At 40.8% G+C, this 23,169-nt stretch overlaps 1 protein-coding gene and 1 long non-coding RNA gene across 2 annotated transcripts in view; one reads left to right on the top strand and one right to left on the bottom strand.

Annotated features, from left to right (window-relative positions):
- Positions 1 to 225: 225 nt before the first annotated feature.
- Positions 226 to 23,169, bottom strand: part of kctd16b (potassium channel tetramerization domain containing 16b) — a 55,248-nt gene continuing 32,304 nt past the window's right edge. Inside the window, exon 2 of the mRNA XM_008332298.3 lies at positions 226 to 4,144. Within this exon, the coding sequence (XP_008330520.1) occupies positions 3,681 to 4,144 (464 nt within the window). The 3' untranslated portion in view covers positions 226 to 3,680. The remainder of the gene's footprint in view (positions 4,145 to 23,169) is intronic.
- Positions 4,172 to 23,169, top strand: part of LOC103394848 (uncharacterized) — a 57,549-nt gene continuing 38,551 nt past the window's right edge. The window contains exon 1 of the long non-coding RNA XR_523205.3: positions 4,172 to 4,882. This is a non-coding gene — a long non-coding RNA (uncharacterized LOC103394848). The remainder of the gene's footprint in view (positions 4,883 to 23,169) is intronic.

Consider the following 23,169-nt stretch of genomic DNA (forward strand, 5'->3'; position numbering starts at 1 on the left):
CCACAAGGAGAATTCTAATACATTTTCCTGTAGCTCATTATGTTGAAGTAATATTGCTACTTTACAGTAACAGATAAAAAGTATTACTCGGGCCAGTAGTCAGACGGAGCTTTTATGCATCTAAATGGCCTGAACTTATTACTACAAGTGCAAGGCAACATGATCACTTTCTAATCGGACGCCATTGTGCATGTCTAACACAGTGATTTGCATTTGCATCCATTGTGCATGTCTAACACAGTGATTTTAAAAACATTGTCGAGTGTCGAGTTGGGCAACTTCTGTTTCCTCATTTCCATAGGGCAACCGTGTTTCCACAGTGATTATATATTTTATTTAATTATTGTTTTGGTTAACTATCATGAGTATAATTATAACTTTCTTGGCTGTTAATCTGCCAATCAAAATTGCCAACAGCTTTGTATAGTGACAGGATCAGAAAATAAAAGTATTTTAATGACTGGCCTTATATATTTTAACAATTTAGAGGGACAAACCAATTGAATGTGTAGTTGTAAAATATATGTTTTATCTTTAGCTGCACAGACCTGTGTGAATAGTACATTTTTGTGCCGTTTTGACTTGTCTTTAAATATTTCTCGTCTCTTATATTACTCTTTTTATTATTATTATTTCATGCTAGTTTACATCATAAACAAACAGTAGCTAGCCTGACTTGGACTGGGTCGGACTCTTGTCATTGAAGACCACAGACCTGGCTAACTGAAAAAACATGTTCTACAATGTATATAAACAGCTCCAGTTAAAACTTAGAGAAAGTAAAAAAAAAAAAAAACTAAAAAGAAAGTTTGAAGTCAGCACTCTCAACCATAGTTTAATTTGGAATCCAGCGCCCTGGAGAAAAGATTGAAAAGCTGAGCGAAAACAATAACGGCCCTAACGCTTTTTGATTGTGCAGCACAGTAACTAAAAGCTGTGTGGTCACAGATGAAAAGTTCCAAGTTCTGAACACACTTTTTCTTGTTGGGTTTTTTTTTTGTTAATAAAACCAACCTTGGGATCTCGAGCACTAACTGGCTCAGACTCTCTCTGTTGGTGAGTCTAAAACAAGGGTTAGGGCTGTGTGCTGTCGTCCCTCATCTGTGGTGGCCTATGAATGATCCAAGTATAACAGTAGTGTCAGTCTGCTGCGTCACCATGAAGAGTGGATTTGTATGTTTCACACTAGGAGTATAAAACAGTGTTGTGGCTGGGAGTGATTCATGGTATTTGTTTACCTCTGCTACGTACAAAAGAGAGACTCGCAATCCAACTGAAACTGAAGAGATAAATCACTCCGAAATGAAAACATCATATTCCGACAATGTAGAAAAATAAGACGTATCCATGGTGTTGACGTGAGGGAGAAGGCTGTCATGTATCCAGAAACCTATGGCAACCCTGTTGGGTTCTACTTGCTGTCATAGCTGTAGCCGTCGTATCGCTGCATCATATATTAGTGGAACGGTTTCACAACCCACGAAGCGCTTCTTTCACAGAACGCACACTTGGAGAGAAACGCGGGCGTGGAGGGAGGGGTGGTATTTGTTATTCTATATTATTTCAAAAGACCATGGGATAGAAAAATAAGGGTAATAAAACATTCCGTTGTTTTCTTATTAACAACGGGGACCTCTTGAGTATAGTGATCTTTAAATATGATAGAGAGAGAGTTTGATTTTGGTGTGCTCTGACTGTCTTCAACTGTGTACTGAAAAAGCTGCTTGTTTATAAAGTATTTGATAAGCTATGTTTACTATAGGTTTAATAACATGTCGACACAATTTGATTCCATCTATGGTGAATATTATCATCTATACACTGTCACTCTGTTACAGTCATAACCGAGTGATTTACACCACTGTTTTTTTTTTGTTTTTGCTAAATGCTATCTACTGTACCACACCATTCATTAATACCTTATATTGCACCTGTGATTAACGAACACATTTACACTTAAGCATCTATTTCAGCTACGTCCTCCCATACAGACCTAAACAACAAAAACAAAACAAAAAATGTTTACCACAAGCTCTTGCATCAGCATGCATTCTATTTGCTTACATCACACACACCTTAAAATCTGATTTAAGCATTGTGAAGCTTTTTTAATCCGCTATGCTATGTTCTGTCATTTCACACAAATCCTCTCCTAAAACAGAGATTGCGATTCCAGTAACACTAGCTGTAAAATAAACAATTATCAGTTTTTGTCATCACGAATTTGTTTATCGTCGTCGATCCTTCGAGCGTGCAACGTGGAATAAACTCTGCGTTATAGTCTTCTGATCGTATATATATATATAATCTAAAAAGTGCTTAAAATCACTGACAGCCAGTCTGGTAGCAGATCAAACTCCCTGTTTTATTGCCCTGTGCTGCGTTTTGTATGTGATGCCACGCCGCAACCTTTTCTTCTGGCTCTGACGGAGCGTGAATAACTGCAAATGAATACAAAAACATCAGTTGGGTTTCAGCGCATACACAACCTGTCCTGGTCCGTCACTCCTCGGGCTCCATTAATAAATGTAAACAAGAGCCTGAGTTATTGGCTCTATCAACACACCCTGTCATCAATAACTATCGATCGGCGTGTCATGGTCGGCGTAAGACGCATCAGTCGAGCTGGACAGCGAAAAAGCTAGCAACGTTGCCCCCTGTTGTCTCTGTATTTACTGCCGATCCAATATTGAGCACGATTACCTCTGGCCCCTCTGATATGATCGTCTCGAGTATTTGTGTGTGTGCATGTGTAATGGAATAAGCTCAATGTTTGATATAGTGGGAAAAGTGTGCGTGCGGTTGTGTTGAATCAGGACTTTTCTTTATTGAACCTCAGTATTTCCCAGTGGTTTGGCTATCAAATCAAACCCTTCACTCTTCCTCCCCTACAGTAACCAGGGTATTGCTCTACATCAAGCCGACACAGCGAAATCAATGCAACGCACGGCAGTCTGATTCAGTGAGGGGTGTGTGTGCAATATCATTATATTACAAGAAGAAAATTAATTGAAGCGCTGATAAAAAAAATGAAATGAAAAATTGTACATCTTCTGCTCAGAGGTCCACACATGTTGCCAAAAAGAAAAGTAATTGACCCAGATGTTTACACTCCCCCAGCAGCCAGGAGCTCTGAGTTTATTTATAGTGAGAGCACTATCGGGACAGCATGCATTATTAATAGGTTCAGATGCGTATTTGTCTGTGACCTCCAGGCCACCTGGTTGTGAATACATTCAAGCACATAAAACACTCATTTTCACACAGTAAATCACCAGTTGTCTTTGTGGAGAGAAACCATAACTCCTGTGCTGTTTGGTCAGGTTCGGAACGTCAGCGATAAAGGACCGCGTGTGACGCCGGTGTCTGTGTGAGTCCTAGCATGGACGTGTGAGTCGCCAAGGCGGTTTGAGTCGGTTTGATCAGTTCTTGAATAACCTCTTTGTCCTCATTGATTAGTCCTTAGGGGGTAAGGTACACACAATAATCCTACATACTACGTACACACACATCCCCATGTCAACAGCTTATTCCAACCTAACAAAGAGTAGCAGTTCAGGAGTCAGGCTTGTTGTTGTGGTTCATGTTGTTTTGTTTGTTTTTTCTTTAACAGACTAAGAATTGAAAATTGTAAACTGATCCTTGGCCTCGTATTTCCTCCGTTTCCTCCGTTCCCGGGCTCAAAGCCGGTACTTTCTCAACAGGTCGGCCTGCCACATGTACTTCCGCTCAGGGAACCTCTCTGGGATCTTGATCTTCTGAAAGTCTTGAATGCACTTTTCCAGCTCCTCCTCCACTGTCATCTTCTCTTTCGTCTGTCGTTTTTTGCCGCTGCTACTCGTGTCACGGGAGCTCGCCGTTAGCGTGCGCATCAAGTCGCTCTTGCGACGGTGTTCTGACTGCTGAAGCATAGCAACTGGGCCCTTTTTCAGGGGCCGGTCCAGAGTTTGGACGTTGGTGTGGTGCGACTGGCGGCTGACTGGTCCACAGATGACCGTTCCCTGTGGAGACCCGGCCTCTGATTGGCTTTCAGAGCTGGAGGTGGAGAGCTCATTAAAGGAGGTGCCACTCTCGCCTTCGCCGTCACCTTTGTGGTTCTTGCAGCAGCAGTCACATGGAGGGGAGGACCAACGTGACGGACCACCTGGACAGAGACAGAAGGAGAGGGAACGTGAGATTCTGATGCAGCGTTATTTTTCATTTCCTGTCATTTCAGAGAAGAAAATGAGGCAGAAACACGGACAAAGGCTCAAATTAGTCAACGAGAATGTGTGAACACGCTACAGACACAGACAAAAGTCAACTGAAGACAGCTGACTGTGGTCCAGAACAAAGACGCGACATCGGCGACAAATAGGTTTGCTTCCAGACTAATAATGAAAGAAACTTTTTTTTTTGGACTGAGACAAGACTATATGATTTGAAGTAACTACTCACACATCCAGGCTGTCTCATGAAGAAATGTAAAAGAGCTAAAAAAAAAAAAACCTTCTGGAACCACAAAGTCTGGATTTGTGAACATCTTCAGAACAGCATTGAAAACTGATCATTATTTAACTGCAGAAAACAGGGGGGAAAAAATCGTACTTTTATAAACTGCTGAGGGAAGGGAGGCATGTTTTTATATCAAATGTTCTTATACGTTAGAAATTGTGTGGCATTTGACCAAACTTGTCGTCGTTTGACTACACAGATTCAGAAACAGTAAAACAACACTGCATTTCTCACTGCAGGGACCAGACATTTATATTTCATGCTAAACTCCTGAGCGGCTGAATAATTGAAGTGGAATCCAATGCTGATGGACTCCTCTCCGTTTAGTGAGGAAGACAGATCAAAACCCCGGGGGGAAACACACGTGTGATGCTCACCAGGCATGCAAGTAAGTGCCCTGCCCCATATGCCACACACACACACACACACACTCATAAGCACGGCCTCCATCGTTTCCATGCATCTTCTATTCATCAAGTTCAGTAGCGGCGCTGTTTCTTTTAATGTGCAGCGGAGCGTCTCTCCTCCAATGAGATAGCACGGGACTATAAATAACACTACTTAAAATAAATGCCTGCCTGCTTTTAATACACTTTGTCCTCATATTTAGAAAACCAACAGAGCAAGAAACACTCCATCCAACTATCCAACTATACAGAGCAAGAAACACTCCATCCAACTAATGCTCGTTGGTCCAAGTACCACCGGTTTATTACTTCCACTTCCCGTGAATACACTTTGTTCATGTGTAAACAGAAGGCGCGACAGTAGTCAAATGAACGACTTTGACACTGATGACGTGTGGAACCAGGGAAACAGGAAGTTAATGCATCCACTGCAGGAGTAAATATACACACACTCTGACAAACAAACAAAGTCTTATTCAGCCGCCTTCAGTCGTGTGTTGCCCCAACCATCAACAGCCAGAAGCGGTGACAGATATGGGGCGCTCGCGTCAGTGATGGATCTCTGATTATCCCCGTCGTCACCGGCTTGTACTTGGAGTACATGCACGTTTTCATGCAAATTTAAAGTTCAGGACACACTGTTTATCCCTGGGACGCAGCACAATTAGAATCATATAGACAGGGAAACACAACCTTCATGATATGTGCCGCAGTGTCTCCTCTCATACCTCTGTAGAGGGACACGAGTTCATAAACGTCAGACTGTGGAGTGGGGAGCTCTCTGATTGATGAGATGCAAACTCAGAGTTGGTGTTGTGACAAATGGCCCAGACTTGGGTGAATTGTTAATACGCCTGTCTTCATAAGCAGAGGTGAGGATGGGAAGTGTAAAGCCACTGTGACAAACGTCTTTAGAAGCACTGCTTAATATGTGTGTGTGTGTGTGTGTGTGTGAGAGAGAGAGAAAGTGTGTGTCATCTGATATATGGCATTTAGAGTGAATTTTTCAGATGCCATAAGTCTGACCATAATAATAAAGAGGCTTTCACAAGTTTCCATTAGCTAAACTAAAGAATTCTGGTACGGACATCTTTTATCATTTTGACCAATCAAATTTCCTGAAACGCATTTCTCCAACATTCGTCCTCGGTGCCACTGAGAAACAATTTAAATGAAGACACTGTTTACAGGGAGTTCAAAGTCTTCAAAGTTTTTTTTTTTTATTATTAGCAGCTCCCTAAGTGTTGTCTCTACCGCCGCGTACACACTTTGACTTTAATTAGCTTCCCAAATAGATTTATCAGTATGCAGCGTTGATGCGTTGTAACACATCAAGTTACATTAGTAAAACCGATTTCCCTTGATAAGCAGAGGTGGAGGAGACACTGTGAATGTGCAGCAGTGATTTGTTACTCTGTAAATGATTTAGTCACATCCTGTTAATTGAGGGGAAAAAATAGACAACGGTCCATGTTGGGATTGATCCATAACTGCTGAGATAAAATCACCAGACTTTCTAAAGCCATTTTGCGAAACCACAGTCGGCTGACGCATCGTGGCAGCTCGCTCCGAAGCTTTGTGATTTATTCTGCCAAAGGTGCAGTAATTAAAAGTCACGATTTTGGATTTTGAAGGCCTGAAGCTGCTCTGCACAAACTAATTGATTTCAATTATGCAGAGGAGGAATGACCTATATTGTTAATAAATGGCTCAGAGATGCCTATATTCATGACCAAGGTGAGCTACTGATGTTTTTCTTCTTCTTCTTCTTCTTCTTCTTCTTCTTTGTTCTTCCCATAAGATCAACTTTCCTGCATCATGACTGAGCAGTCGTTTTAATTGTGGTACTGTTAAGTTTTTGGTGTAGCATGTTGTCTGGTACAGCTAATTAGGTTCTGAGGATTTAGGAAACTCTTGCACACATGTATAATAATAAAAAAAAAAAAAAAATTAAAAAAAACCCTCATTTTCCCCAAAAAAAAAAAAAATTAAAAAAACCCCTCATTTTCCCCGAAATGCACCTTTTTTCAAGAAAGTAACAGATCCCCCGAGTTCTTAGGTGGAAAAAGTGGAAAAAATCACATGAGCAGTTTTGTATTTGAACGAAAGCATTAATGTAAAATATAACTTGAATTAAAAGGAGGTCCTTCATAGCCTGGGCACCAATGTTTTCATTGGCAAAGTGTCATTGCTTCTTTTTGTTGGAGACTCTGTTTAAACTTGCTCTCCTTGCGACAGTCTCTCATTAAATGTTACTTTTATGACCTCTTCTGAAAATATCCTGTCATTTTCACTTGATAAATGTTCGTAAAGATGACAAAATTAAGTTTAAGTAATTCATTCCATTTGAAAGAATCACCTTTTCGAGACAGGGGACGGTATTCCGCAAAGATCAAAAAGCAAAGATCACTTCTTTTTCATCACTATGACAGATTATGATTAAATAATTCACTCATTTACAATGTCAGTTGGTGATTTATTGATTAATTCCGCCAAAAGAACTTTCAAAAGCATCTTGTGTTTTTCTCTCAGTCCTGCCCACGTACATTGGTGTCGTTTCAATCACAGCAGGAGAGGAGGGTAAAGTGCTGGTAAAGTGGTCTGAGCTCTGACTGGTTCCTTTGGTTACATCATGCTGTCACGTCATTCAAGCGACACTTAATAAAGTTTGAATTGTATAATTATAAAGTTTTTTTCTTGATTTTTCTTACTGCTGTTCCTCAAACCTGGCTTTTTAAACCTCGTGTTAGCTTAGGTGACCTGGTTTGTTTTGGTGGGTTGCAAATAGGTTTACAATTTCAGATGACTTGTACATGATGACTTGTTTCATCACAGCATGTCTGCTGTGTACTTTCTGTCTAACTCTACACCAAGTATACAGAACTGTGACATCCTTTGAGTGAAAGGTCGAACTTCACTTTGATGGCACGTGCGTGCATGCATGTGTGTGAGCATGTTTGAGTGTGTTTTCTGTACTTGGAGCGTAATGTGTGAGGTGATGTGAGAGCCAGATGTAGGTCAGTGTGCGTGAACCGCTGCAGAAACCTTTTCCTGTCCATATGGTACTGAGAGCGTAGGTGTGCACGTGTATGCCTGTGGTGACACCTCGGAGGTGACAGCTTTGAAACTATAACCCAGTTGCCGTCTTCAGAGAAAGGGAGCCTATAGTCAGGTGGGTTTCCTTCCTTGTCATCAGGAGGGTCAGAGGGTTGGCTGTGCCTCTGGCCACCATCGCTCCATACCCACTGTCTTGTTTTGCTGTGTGTGGGTGTCTGTGTGTATGCTTCAGTTGATTCATCTGAACTCCTGTTGTTTCTCCTCCAGGGCGAAGGAGCAGTAGGTCTGAACAAGATCTAATGACAAAAATAAAAAATAACAAATTTGATGGAAAAAAAAACTACTGTCCCTTGTTTGTCCCACAATGAGGAAATTCATAGTGTGATTCTAGGAGGCTCCATAAAATACAGTATATAGGTCCTCTGGGGCTCAAACCCTGGACCATCTGTGTGTAAGGCAGACGTGTATATATATATATGTATATGTGTATATATATATATATATATGTATATGTGTATATATATATATATATATATATATATTGGGTTCGCAGATCAGACTTTAAACTATTAGCTTAATAAATAAATAATTGAATTGTATTGTGATTATATTTCTGTGTTTAATTAGCAATGCCCACATTTTCCCTATAGAGGGCGTAGAGAAGGCTAAAAGCATTTTAGCATTTTAGCCTATATGTAAGACTGTAAGTTCACACAAAGGCTCCAGCTTTCTGCTCTTGACCCAGCCGCCATTTTGTGGCCCGCGAGTCAAAAAGTTTGCCAACGCCTGCTCTATAGTGTAAAGAAATGTGTTTCTCTTCTGATGTGGTGTTCTGGTTTATAACATTTTTTGTCTTTTTAATATTTTATGATCTCAATCTGACAAATGTTCTTACGTTTGCATGCATTTCTCTCCTTTCCATCCTAATCTCTCTCTCCCCCTCTCTCTCTCCTTCTCTCCACCTGTCCGGATGCATATATCGATAGCTGAGCGCATCAGTGGGAGTGTATGGACGATTGCCCTCTGATTGATTTCTGTCATACAGCGTCTCACCACTGGGCGGTTGTTCGGTGTAAGATAAATGATGTTGGCACAACAGAAATGAAAAATAAACCTCGTCAATCTATCACCCCCCAACCCACCCTCTCCCACCTGAACTCTGCTGCCGGTTCCACTCCCTATACCGCTTCTCCTCCCATCTTCCTGCCTCTCTGTCAGTCTCTCCCCCTCAGATCAAGGTTTTTGCTCTCCATTAGTGTCTCTCTCAGTTCATTCCTTCCAGCTGTCAGTCTTCATTTTCCGTCTCCGTCTGCCCTGTCAAACAGCCCTTAGAGAAGTCGATACGTGTCAGATTAATGGAAATGCAAACCTGTTCACAAAGTTCACATTATGGCCACAATCCTATTCCTTTGTCTGTCGAGTTTAGATTAAAATGTCATAAATACAACATATAGTCTTTAATATAGTTATGCATATTTATTGATTGTAAAAAAGAGCAGTGGTTTGACCTTGATGTTCAGTGTGGTCCCTGACTTCAATTGATTTTATTCATGATCCTTAAGAAATCCCACCGAATTGATTTTATTCATGATCCTTAAGAACAACAGAATTCAAATCCCACCCTCTTTATTCTGCCCATCTGAACATGCGATGCATTCAGTAGTTGGAAAGTAAAAAAATGACATTATGTCCAGTTGGTTTAACCTAAATATTCCTTAATCACATTGAAGTGCAATGAATGTTCTAACTCAGTGGTTCTCAAACTGTGGTATGTGTACCAGCAGTGGTACACAAACACTCTTTAGTGGTACGCAGGGAAAATTCATATTTTCACATTTACATTTTCAACTGAATAAATCTGAAACATACCATGTACAATTAATACAACGGATGGGGCCAGCGCTTGTTTACATCGGAAATAATTATTATTATTATTATTATGAAATATGAAATAATAATCAGGAACATTTACCAACTGAAATAAATTCAGTCAAATTCTACGTAACTAAATGACACAGTTGGTTAAGTTTTACAACAAAAAAGTTTAAAATCGTTTATTTAACTCAAAGCAAGGCAGTTTTAACTGATGATTTTACAGTTTTCTATCTAAATAATTGGACAGAGTCGAGTGCCCTATGGTACGAGTAGAATCCTCAGGCCTGCTGAGATTACACCACTGATGATTAAGGCTTTTCCAGTAAAAAAAAAAAACCCAAATAATAAGGATTGTGGGAGCATAAAAGTGTGTGTCTCTCCCTTGAGCATCAGATAGATGTGCAGAACCATAGAGAATCAATCAGAGGGGAGTGTGGCGGAGGGAGGTCGAGGGGGGGGTGAGATACTAGCTGGTCTCTGTGAAATTTGCTTGCCATATAATTCTCCTCTCGGGTTCAGCGCTGGCATTGGTGCCATTAAATGGGATGGTATTTTCTCTTTCAGTCCAACGAGGCCATTCTCCGTTTTACCGTCACCTCAGCAACTCCTTGCACTTAGCACGACCCGAGCGTCTCCACAGGTTAAACGTGATAACGTCTCCATCCCTGAGAGGACGTTGTTATTATTTTACATGCCCTTTGCCGCTGAAAGGTCAACATATCTGCAATTACAGTTAGCAGTGATGAAGTATTTTTGCCCAAGGACACTTCAGTGTGACAGACGCTGGGTCTGTCAGAATTCTGAACAGGCAGCGCCGCGCTGTACATACCAACGCTCTGGCTTTTATCTTTGGGAAGAAATGCAGTTCTTCATATATTGATTAACCTGTCCCTGGCCCCGGGAAAGAATCGAGGTCAAAGGTGTCAGCTGTCAAACGGAACGTGCGCATATACAGAACACAATAACCATGAATTTTTAAGCACATCATGCAGAAGCTTGGGCTATCGTTGCAAGGTTAGTATGTTAGATAATGAGATTTGTTCTGCTCTGTCTCCATCTTCTATTACCATCTTTTACTCTTTCCTCCTTTTTTTTTTTGATGCTGTATAATGAGTTCCTGGCAAGGTATCAAGAAATATTGTGTTCCACCTTTCAGCGTCTTGAACACCTCATCATTGTCTCCCTGCTGTATTTAAACAGCGAGTCCCACTGAGTGTTTTTTACACTAATGCTTGTTCTGTTACTTTTGCTAAGGGGATCTGCGTCTCTCCCCATCGAGCAGGTGTGAGGTTTCACTCCGAGTGACGACAGGCAGGAGTTTACAGTTGTAGAAGTGTTTTTTTGTTTTTTTTTCCAGCTTTGTAAATCCTATCCTATATTTGACAAAGTATTAATCCTAACAACTAGAACTATTGATCATCAACCACTTTATTTCAAGTGTTCACTCTCTGATTCTCTGTTGTATCAACAAGACAGCAATAATTCGTCCTTTAGCCTAGTTTCCAACTAAACACCAAGAACACGTTGGTCGCAGCGCTGCTGTGTTCACTGTTCATTTAAGCGTTTGAGCTGCTGGAGCGATACTTTAATGCTGAAGCATCCTACTCCCAGCCCAAAATAACTACGTTTAGAGTCAAATCTACGTATGTTCCCAGCTTGCGTTCTGATGACTCAGGGCAATCTGTCTTCACATATATCACAGCTTGTGTATTTTACAGCCAATGAAGCAGTTTTTACTTTACGTTGTGCAAGTGCAACATATGTGAACATGATCCTGAGCCATGTAATTAAGGTCATATTATTGTACACTATGAAACTTTTGGTGAAGTAAAATCGATATAAACACAGCCGATACTCTTCATATAAACCACTATTTTATATTATAATGAGAACCTTTCATTTGTCCAAGATGGGGTCAACACCTTTTTCCCACCAAATTAGTCTTGTCTCACCTTATGGTGGAATCAGGAAAAGTAAACAAAGGGTTAAACAGCATAAATCTTATCGATCTGTGTCAGATATTTTAAATCCCATTTCACGCACAACACATTCACACTTGCACAACAAGGAAACACATGTACCGTACGCGTAACAATAGCTTATATTGACGTGTGAGGTAATAAAAGTCCACAGCATGTTGTCCCTGTTACTAAGATAAACGCTGTGGCACCGTGTTGAGCGATGATTTATCTGCAGATGATGTCGGCGCAAATATACCGGCCGTAATCTGGGAGACGATTGGAGGCGTATTATCTCTGCCTGTGCAGAGCGCTCGCCATCCCCTATCTCTGCCCCCTCAGTTTCACACAATTGCATATTATCATCAGAGCTGTGCTCACAAATACACATTAAAGCCAGTAAAGGTTACTTTGGAAATGTAGTTGCTCACAGATAATGCTGGATATTTCTCCGTAGCAGGAGTAATCCTTGATTAATCCCACAACTGTGTCTAAATCGAGGGATAAATGTTGGAGGGTCAACAGGAATCTAACACTTGGATATTGTTATGATCGACAAATGATTGTTTTCATTGTCCATGCGATCTTTTCTTTCTTGTTTTATAATTGTACAGAATGGCTTTTAGTTGTTCCATCTCTGACTCTGAATCCTTTTCTGATGTTACAGAACTTTTACAGACTTTTTTTCAGTCTTTGGTTATGACTTTCTGGGATTTCTTTAGATAGATAGATGGATGGGGAGAGAGAGAGAGATGAATGGATGATAGATGGATAGATAAAAAATTTCCTTCAGGAAATTTGACACACTCCACACAAAAAGTATTGAAAATGCAGTGTGAAAATGCAAAAAATTTCCCAAAGGGAAAGATTTATCCATATATCTATCTCTCTCGCTCTATCTCTCTCTATCTCTCTATATCTCGTCCTATCTCTCTCTCTCTCTCCATATATATATATATATATATATATACATATATCTATCGATCTCTCTCTTTCTCACTCTATCTAGCCATCCATCCATCCATCCATCCATCCATCTATCCATCCATCTACCAATCAATCGATCCATCCATCCATCCATCCATCTACCAATCAATCGATCGATCAGGAAATTAAGGCTCCAGCAGCATTACAGCACCAAAAACAACAGGAATAGCAGAGAAATATATTAAAGAAATACAGTAAAATACATACAGGAGTACAGTACAGTAGTAGGTTTGACTGACAGTACATATGAATTAAATAACCCATTTTTATATATTACATCAGTTAAACCCTGATGCAGGACTGAGGCGTGGTTCAAAACGAATCGCCCTCCTCTTTTAAAATATTCATGGCTCTTCCAGTGCTCAGAGGCCCGTGTCACTTACTGGCAGATAACACCTTCCTTTAGCCTGTTGACCCCGTTTAGTTCCTTTGAACGCTGGGATTTTCCACCGTGCAGGTATTGTTGAAAATCATAGTACTTGGTGTTGACAGTGTTTTGATTTCTGTGATATTTTCATTCAGACGTTTGGCGCGTGTCTTTCTCGTGAGGCCTTAAATATTTCAGCATCATTTGGAGGCCAACAGTACAAGTAGTTTTTTACACACATGCACTTTGGTTAATATCTGGAGGTTTGTGTCCTGACATTCTGGAAAATAAATTTGACAAACGTCGTACAGTAGTGCCGCCTCCTGGTTCATGCAGCTTTGAGGGAGTTCATGAACCAATTCCCCATGTGACCACTTCAGTTTAACAATTCATGGCGACAACGGTGATTTCCCCGGAGAAGCCAGGTTTGTTGAATGATTGGGCTGTGAAAAGGTGTTGCCCATTTTATTGCCTGCATGCTTCATATGTGTGAGATATGATAGAAGTCACTGACAGCCTGGGAAGTCAATCACCGGTAACACTTAAAGATGCAAGAAGAGTGAAGCTTTCTGTCGAAATACAAGTCTTTGGTGAATGCTCCCTTTATACCCAGGCTTCATACGACCTCTGTATGACCTTTCCGTGGTAAAACCCTGTACCAAGTATAATTAAGTTTAATTAAGTTTTGCAATTTTGTGTTTATCCAATAGATTTTTTAAATGATTATTGGGTTTGTGGTCCATATTTTGTTTCAAAGAGACAAAACCTAGCCATGGTCTCCAAATCCCAACCTTCAATAATCTTAATACAACAGTGAGCGATTCTGGATTACCATGAGATTGATGTCGGAGTCTTGAATGGATGGGTGGAGTGTTGAAGGGATAGACTGTAAAGTAGGAGAATCAAAAGATTAAGAATAACTGTTGGCTCTGAGAGGTGGACAGACTGAAAGGTGTCTAATCGATACAACCTTATCAAGATTTGAAATCCTCCTGCATCCTGGCAGGACTCTCTGTACTTTCACCCCTTCATCAATGATTCCATCAGAATCTCCTTTTTCGTATTTCACCTGTTTCTTTTTTAAAGGTAAGGGCCTGGGTATAAATGTCTTCACTGGACGAAAAACTAGAGATAAGCTCATCTAGAAAGTGCACGGATTTATATCATTTTTGTATTTAGGGATGTTGTCTCACTTTTCTGATTCCTCTCCTGTGGTTAACTGCAGGGTGCTAATCCAAGAGACAATGCTACCATGACGTCAGTGAAAGCAGAAAGCGTTGTAAATGTGAGAGTTTCCAGTGTCTACAGCCGAATCCGAGCATCATATTTGAGTGTATTATTTTTCAAGCGTCTTGTGAAATTGTCTCATGGTTCCACTTCACCTGGAGTACTCCAGAGAGGGTTTAGAGGGACGAGGGGGGAAGAAACTGAACAGCACAGGACAAGTGGAAGAAATCTTGGTTGGTAACAGCAGAGAAATAGCACTTTGCCTGGGGGGAAGTGACATTTTTAGCATGAGGTACTGTACATGATTTTTGCAAAGCCTCTTATTGTCATTTCCACATACACCGGTTGTTGACATATTTGCCTTTGCTCTGCGGTCACTGAATTTGAACACGACTGTCCATCCATACGTATATAGAAATGTCAAGGCAACAGGCAGAAAAATGAAAGAAAAGTTTCGTGACACTTGTGGGTGCATGTGTGTGGGTTCGGTCCACCGCACGCCGTCCCTCGATCTGTGCAACATCATATACTGCAGTGGTGTCAGCGAGGAGCGTGACAAACTCGGCCCGCTGGTTCACAACCATTAAATTTCAAATACTGAAGGCAACGGCTTTGAAATACGTTGGAACATGATTGGTTTTTGAAAATCTCAAGCTCTGGGTTTTTTTCCCAGGGGCCTCATTAGGGCCTCTGCAGGATGGGTACGTGGCAAAATTGGGGCATGGTTACCAAACACGCTCGCACACAAAAGCATGTGAAGACACACACATGCTCTATCTCTCTTGAGGAAATTTACAAATGTAGACCCAGAGCACAGTAAGAGCCAAAAAGTAATTGGCTGCAGAGCCAAAGTATCAGGGATGAGGAACACATCAAGCTAGATTAAATGATGGAACCACTTTTTTTTTTTTTTTTTTGAAAGTACATTCTTAATGTAACATCCCCTTGCGCTGTGAGCTCTGTTTATTTCAGATAATATGATGTGTTTTCATGTGCCTGTGTGTAATTCAAATACATTTGAGGTTGAATTTGGACCATTAGCTATAACAGCTTTGGCTTATTGTGACTTTTAGAGTGCCTCCACGGTGGCTCTTATGCTAAGTGTCATTAAACAACTCCCCTTTTAAACACAGTTGGTGGGCATGAGTGTGTGTGTGTGTGTGTGTGTTGCTGTATGTGTGCAGTATATGATGTATGCTGGGGAAAAAAGGTGTTCCCGACACCCTACATTTAACTCTTCTACAGCCCACTGATAAAGTTCCATATGGTGTTTCTCAGTTTCTACCTCTTGCATCCATCACTGATTTATTCTTATTAAATAGGTAGACCGCCATTGACTCTCTTTCTCTCTCACACAGATAGATAGATAGATAGATAGATAGATAGATATACAGTATAAATAGATAGTATTGAAAATGCAGTGCAAGCAAACACAAACACAGTCAGATAGTTGTACTATTCCTGACACAAATAATAAAAAAAAATAAAATAAAATTCTAACGACTCGTGTATAAAATTGATTAGCTGAGTATCTAGGTTAACGGGCCACTGTATTTGTAACTGTTGCTATAAAAGGGAGAGAAAAAGGAGTGAGCGTCACCCAAATGTGCTGCTCCAGCCTCATTACATTAGCCCTCAAACCCAGCCAACATTATGGCTCTCAGCCCACGTTATCATCTCAGCATTGGATTTCAAATTTCAAAGCGAACAGTTGGAGTAGGAACCCAGTAGCACATTAGACGTTATAGTCTATAGACTGGTATAGCACAGAGCCTCCTGGTGTGACTTTACAGTAAGTGGGTCACAAAAAAACATATTTGGGTTGGGATCACAGCCACATTTTGCTCGTCATCCTGTTTCCCACAGAGGTGCACCACATTGAAGTCTATTACTTTTGTTTTTTAAATCCACCCTAAAGAAGTAAAGACACAAATAAAATACTCATTTACGTTATAGAGAAATGCTATCAGCACTGTCCAAGGGATTATGACATATCAACATCTCTTTATATTATTTTATTTTTATATTAATTTATTTGACAGAGACATTGTCCGTTCGTTAACATTTCTATAAATGTACCAGAGTTAGCTAAACGACTATTTTTTTTTCTTTGTAGTTCCTGATCAGGAAAAAGGTTAAAAGAAAAGACGAAACAAGAATGAGAAACAAACATTCTCATTCTTGATGTTTGTTTTTAATGAAACTAAAAACTGAAAATATTTTTTTTAAATATACATTGGTAAAAGTGAAAGAAAGACTGGTTATTGTTAGTGTGGACATGTCTGACTGTTGATGAACCAGTTTTTTAAATGTTTTTTGAAGCTGTTATATAAAGTCTGTTCTCTTGTGTTCACAGTTTGATAAAATGTAAACATACTCCGTTCTTATCAAAAAGCTCACCATCATCAGACGTGATGATCAGCATCACAGCATTTTGGCTTTAAAGATTTACTGTCACTGGCTCAGCACTACACCAATATGTCCTCCGTGTCCAAGTCGGTGTCATACAGGTGACTTCTGGAGACACATTAACATAAAAAGCCAATTGCAGCTTCTCGGTGTTTGTCTAAGTGAAAGCTGATGCTTTGTGAAGCCCGATAATGTTGATGGCAGTAGACAGGTGTTGGCAGCTGAGTTTGCAAATGTGCTTGAAGGAGTTTGTGTACCAGATGTCAGCTCCCGTGTGACTCAGCAGGACGACATCATAGGCAATGAGAATCTCTCTGAATCACTCGTTTATGCTCGGTTAGCGAAATATTTCAATCTGTGTCGGATTGGACTTTTGCGACTTGCACTGGGCTCAGTTCTACAACAACTTCTCCTTTCATCCTGCCTCACCTGAGCTGTCCAGCTGTCCCTCTGAGATATGGCACACCTCTAATCTTCTAATTTTTACTCACTCTCAGCCATTAGCTGAGCAGTGACGGGGTGGAATCGATAAGAGGCACAATGCTAAATGAAGTGTCCTGTTGTGCTCTCATCCTCCGTGTAATTCTCAGTAACTGCTTATTTTGGGCTCTCTGTCATTCTTAGTACAAACCCACGGTATCCAAGGCAACGGCCGTTCAACACGACCCCTAGAGTTGAACTAAAAATTGCGTCTAATTCGTCCTAATCGTTGTCCCTGCTGTTTTTTATGGATCTCTCTCTATGTCTCCGTCTCTCTGTCATACACCACACGTGAAATGGTTCTGCACAAAGCCCCTCTGTGCTTCGTCAGGACCGAATGAATCATTGGAAACTGGGTTCTTAATCAATGCCTCTAATAAAACCCCCTCCACTTCTCAAAGATGCATAATTTACCATGTGTCAGAGCGCGGCAGGGTACGGCCTGTGTGATGAACAGGCTTTTAATGGACTTTGATGACGGATGTAAATGGAGAGGACATCAGAAAGAGACGGAGACAGTGAGGGAGAAAGAGAACAAGTCCGTCACTGTCATTGTTGCCTTGGTGAACCAGACTCAGATATCTTTTAATCACCAAATACGGCGCAGTTTGTGATGTGTGACCTTTGTCATGCATAGTGGGTTGATGAGTGATTTCTGGAATGGAACAAAACACTGCAGCTATTGTTGCTGAATAAACAAATAGAAGATGAAACACTCAATAGTTTAGCACAAATTTCTATAGAGTATTTAGAAAAATGGAAACTTAAAAACTCCAAATAAGTAAACAAACAAAGACCATGGCATTATTTGTATTTGATTTTTCACTCTAATAATTATCTAAGTCAGGGGTGTCAAACTCATTTGGTTCCGGGGCCACATTCAGCCGGATTAGATGTCAAGTAGGTCAGACCAGTACAATCATAACATAATTACCCGCGAACCATATGTTTGACACCAATGATCTAAGGGCCTTCCAAAGTGCAGGGTTGGCCCCCTTCAGGTTTCGTAGAGCTATTACGTAGGGAGGAATTAGGTGCACGGCAGTTTTGTTTATATTCCACTAGAAAATGAAATTCGCCCCAAATGGAAATACCCCCAATCACAGAACCGACTGAACCAGGAAACCAAGGTTTTAGTGCTTGCTCAACATATCGGGAATTGGACCAGCGATCTTGTGATTACAATTCCGATTCCATAATCACTCGGCTGGGGCTGCCTCATGCCCCAAACGAGGGAGGCCGTTGGACATCTCGGTGTTTCCCGGGTCGACCTAGCTAACAACAAACTGCTCCCACCTTTTTCCAAACTAAATAAATAAATGACTTTATGCTTATTTTACTCCTACAAATATGCATAGAAAGAGACTTGTGGCAATTTTGCCATTTTGTGGATTGAGGCGGTGGTAATAACCATTTACTGCTCATGAATATCATTAGATCTGAGCATAAAAGCCACTTAACTTGCAAGAGATGGTGGATCTCCCCCCCCCCCATTAAAACACTCAGTGTTGTGCCCTTTGAGTTGAAACAGCCTTGAGTTGAAACACAGCAGATGTCCTTATTGCATGGCGAAACCCATTAAAAACACCACGTCGCTGCATTAAAACACACCAGATGTCTACGAAAACAAATTGCGACGGGCAGAGTTTATAGGTTGGAGACGCTCTTGAACCAGAACTTCTCATTCGCTCACACTCGTTTTCCGTATTTTCACCCGTGTGCTAATGCTATCTAAATGGTGATGTAATGGTAATGTTCACTTTTTTTTTCTTTTTTTTTCCCAGCGCCTTGTTAATTTTTCATTCAGTCAGATTGTTCTCCATGCTGGGAAAAACAAATAGCCTGGGGTGAGATTAAGTGCAAGATAAATAGACAAAGTTCTTGATGGAAAATAATTCCCTTCATAAAATGAAAAGATCCCTCTATTAATAGCTTCTCGGCAGAATAACAAATGAACCGCGCGCCGTATCTGAGCGTGCTATAAATAGACGGCAGAATAACAAATGAACCGCGCGCCGAGCGTGCTATAAATAGATGCTGCCTTAGTTGGAACTGTCTGCTGAAACTTTTCATTCCACATTCCACCTTAAATTGGGACATTTTCCTCAGACAAAAAATATATTTTACAGTTCAAGAACAATTAAAAACCGCATGCATAGAACGTTCTGAGAGGACCCCCCCCACCCCAGGCTCAGCAGAAGATATTTACATAAAGGGCCGGTGCTGCGGTGGTGGGGGTTAATCACAGCAGTGGGGTCAGCTCAGACTCAATCCGTTTCACTTGTAAGCTACAAACTCCCCTGCTTTGTTTTTTCTTTTTCAAAGCAATGTCATTTTTGGACAATGCTTCACAGGGGACGTTACTGGTTGACACGCTTCTGATTTTTTTTTTTTAATTAAGGATTTATGAACATGCTGGGGAAAAAAAAGTGATGCTCAGTCATTAAAGCTAATGTTTCTGAGCTCTAATTATCCAATTTAACAAATTTGAACAGCAGTCATTTAGTAGGGTACATGTAGTCTTCTTTGAACTGTGCTGTGTCACTTGAATCAATTCATCATCAGAGTGGAGATAATGTGTTTATTCTATTAAAGAAGAGTAAATAACAGTAATTAAATGAAACACACATGGATATTCTGCGTCATTATATTTTATGAAGGCACATCTGCCTTCACTCAGAAGGGTCTGGGTTCGAGCCCCACAGGGTCCACATGCTTTAGACAGCACCCCCTGTGCTGCAATTGCAGTGATGGATATTACTCCTTAAAGGACCACTATCGACTGCCTCATGGCTCCTATTGGCCAATCCCGTCGTCAATTCCATGTTTAGAGTATGTGACATTTGCGACTTGCATCATTTTCTTTAATACATTTTTACATTTCCATCCAATCTTCATCTTCAGACTTGAAGGTTTTTTAATATAAGTAGCTTTCTGAAAAACGATTGTGGAAAAGCCCTAATCTAAACCTGGTATTAGAGACGGGGATTTGAGAGCCGTACCATGCAGAAAAGGTAAACATTCGGAGGCAAAGTCGACACGGAGCCGGGCCTTCCAGGCTGATAGATGAAATGGTTTACAGAGGACACAAGCGCAGTGACATTGATGGACAGTCTGATATTGCCTGCCTAATCTTGCCAGCACTCAGTCACACACACACTCCCTCTCTCTCTCCCTCTCTCTCTCCCTCTCTCTCCCTCTCCTTTCTCTCTAGCTCCATTTCCCTCATGTCCTCACATGCTCAGGCTGTTCATCTGTTTTCTTTTCTTCACGTGATGATGTCATGTGCCCCACCCGTGTCTTCGCCAAATTTCTTAACTTTGTTTTTCAAACCACTGAGGTTAAACCCAAGAATGATGACAGCCTTATTTAAGCGAGTCATATCAGTATTATGGTCTGTTAAGATCAACACATTCATGTACAGTATGTGCATCCAACATGTTTAGTCATACGTACTACATAGATCTTGTATCGTAAATTTATTGAAGCTTTTTTTTGTATTCACATTGCATATACAAACAAAACTAAGACCTTGTCCACTGACTTCTATTTTACTACTGCATTAGTACGACATTCTACATGTGCTGCAACTGAAAGTACTACTAGCTTTTCAGCAGTGTTGGCACCTCACATGTCGTGTTATTTTAACAAAAGTTTAAATTATTTGGAGTAGCTAAGTTGTTGCTAATTAGGTAGAGACTGAAAGTACTACTAGCTTTTCAGCAGCGTTGGCCTCACATGTCGTGTTATTTTTAAAAAGTTTAAATTATTATTTTTTTTTGTTTGTTTGTTTGTTTTGTTTTTGTGGTTCCGTTCTAGACACACTAGGTTATAAGCTGCCCACCCACCCCACCCCTCCCTTCAGGTAACCCTGTTGATAGATGTTCCAACCCTGTAGTCTAAAGCTCTGATTGGTTTACAGGAATATTTTTTTTTTTAAATTACTAAAGAAGTACAGACTTTGTTGACTTTATTTCATTTTCTTTTGGCCTTCTTTATGTCCTTGCCAACTGAATGGATTGTACAGATAATTACAAGGCAAACTGTTCCACTGCAAATAGCTAATATAGTTAGCTATAGCCATAATTACCTTCTGACAACGGTTACACTTGTACCTGGTATTGGTCTCTCATGTTCTACCTCCAGGCTGTGTGTGTGTATGTGTGTATGTGCAGGTGCAGGTCTGCTGCCAGGTGTGTCACACACATACACACAGGTTGATCACAGTGACCCACCGTTCCACTGTCATGAGAGTGAGCTAAAATTTAAACCGGACGACACTTGTAATTGATATTAGCATCGTAGCCATTAGTGTTTTCCATCTGTCAGCCTTGTTACTCACTGCTGTTCCCGGTTCTGTGTTTGTATGTAACGTGGTGATGCCATCTGCTGCAACTGTTTCCCACCGTTCAATTCCACCTGTGTAACCGCTTATTATTTTCTTTGTTCACAACCATTTTGGTGCGTTTGCGTACGAATAAAGTGACACATTTTGCTGTTTTTCATTAGGCTGCGAGTGCGACTTCAGCTGCTGGCGGTTATGTTGAATATTTCATTCAATCGAATACAAAAGCAAGGTGTTTTGATGTGCTGTGTTTACTGTACGCAGCCTCCTGACTGTAGCACTTTGACAATTAAGTTCCGTCCTTGTCCTTAGGTTTTTATTAGATTCTGTCGCATCCCATTGTCTCTAACGGAATAAAAGTTCAAGGTTGCGTCATCTTTCACTGACTATAATGTCATTTATGCTCTCCCACTCTCCTGATAAACACTTCTTAAAACTTTTTAATTGTCCTCCGATAAAATCTAATGAGTCATTCAATTGTTCCATTTATGCTCAAGAGAAAGTTTCGAGTCTCCGCCGTCACACTTTTCTGATCAGCACTTTGAGATAGTTTGTCTTTATCGTAACTACCTTCCTTTATTTAGATAATGGATGGCTGTTGTTAACGTCGGTGCTTAATTTAGCTTTCCTGAGAGGACGGTGGAGGAACAAGAAACAGAGAGGGGTGACTGAACTGAACAAGACAACATCAGGGAAAGAACGTTCCAGTTCTCCGTGCAGAAAGTGGCACGGTGTCACCGAGTGCCCTGAATTATGCAACACCCTTCTACATGTGTGCACAATAAGAAGCCAAGTGTTTAGAGAGAACATTTTTCTGACCATTCCGTTCATTTGTTACATCAACAAGTCAGGATTTGTATTCACTGAGCCTCCTTTAAAACCGTTCAGTCAGCCCGGGGAGTCCAGACTCCCACAGAGAAAATCGTCTTGTTAAAACTGTGTTCAAAGAGTTCAGAGGTTGTTAAAAGAACCGCAGATGATTTTTTTTTTTTTAATGTATTTATTTTGCACACCTCAAACCTGCGAGTCTGCAGTTGGGGGTTTTTTCCTAGCGTCTGCTGCGAAGCACCTTGTTTGCTCTGACTTCCTATCAGTGCCTGTGTACCAGCTTGTCCCTCTGCCAACAGATTAACCTCCACGCTCTGACTGTCACTTGTCTCTCCTCCTGCCAAGCAGGCATATTTCCTCCTTCCAAAAAGAAAAAGAAAACACAGCATAATCACATCAAATCAAACCCTAAGTAAAAACCAGTTCTTCAGTATGTAACACTTCACCCTTTCCTCCATTATTTAATTTCTCTTCCATCAGCCCGGTGCAACAATACAGCTTTTCTAGTTCTTTTAAAGTTCTGTCCTCCACTGTTTTTTGTGTTGTTTTCTCTCCTCTTGTCCACATGGGCCTCAGAAAGCTCCTACAAACAACACTCTGATTGCACCAATCATACCAGAGAGCGAGAGAGCAAGGGAGGGACAGAGAAGATCAAGTAAGAGAGCGTGTTTACAGGACCACTAGGGGATTGTCAGACGGACAAAGCTGGACAGGCACAGAGAACTCTCAGGCACT

Source organism: Cynoglossus semilaevis, chromosome 19 (genome assembly GCF_000523025.1).
Source record: "Cynoglossus semilaevis isolate Cse_v1.0 chromosome 19, Cse_v1.0, whole genome shotgun sequence".
Classification (NCBI taxonomy): Eukaryota; Metazoa; Chordata; class Actinopteri; order Pleuronectiformes; family Cynoglossidae; genus Cynoglossus; species Cynoglossus semilaevis.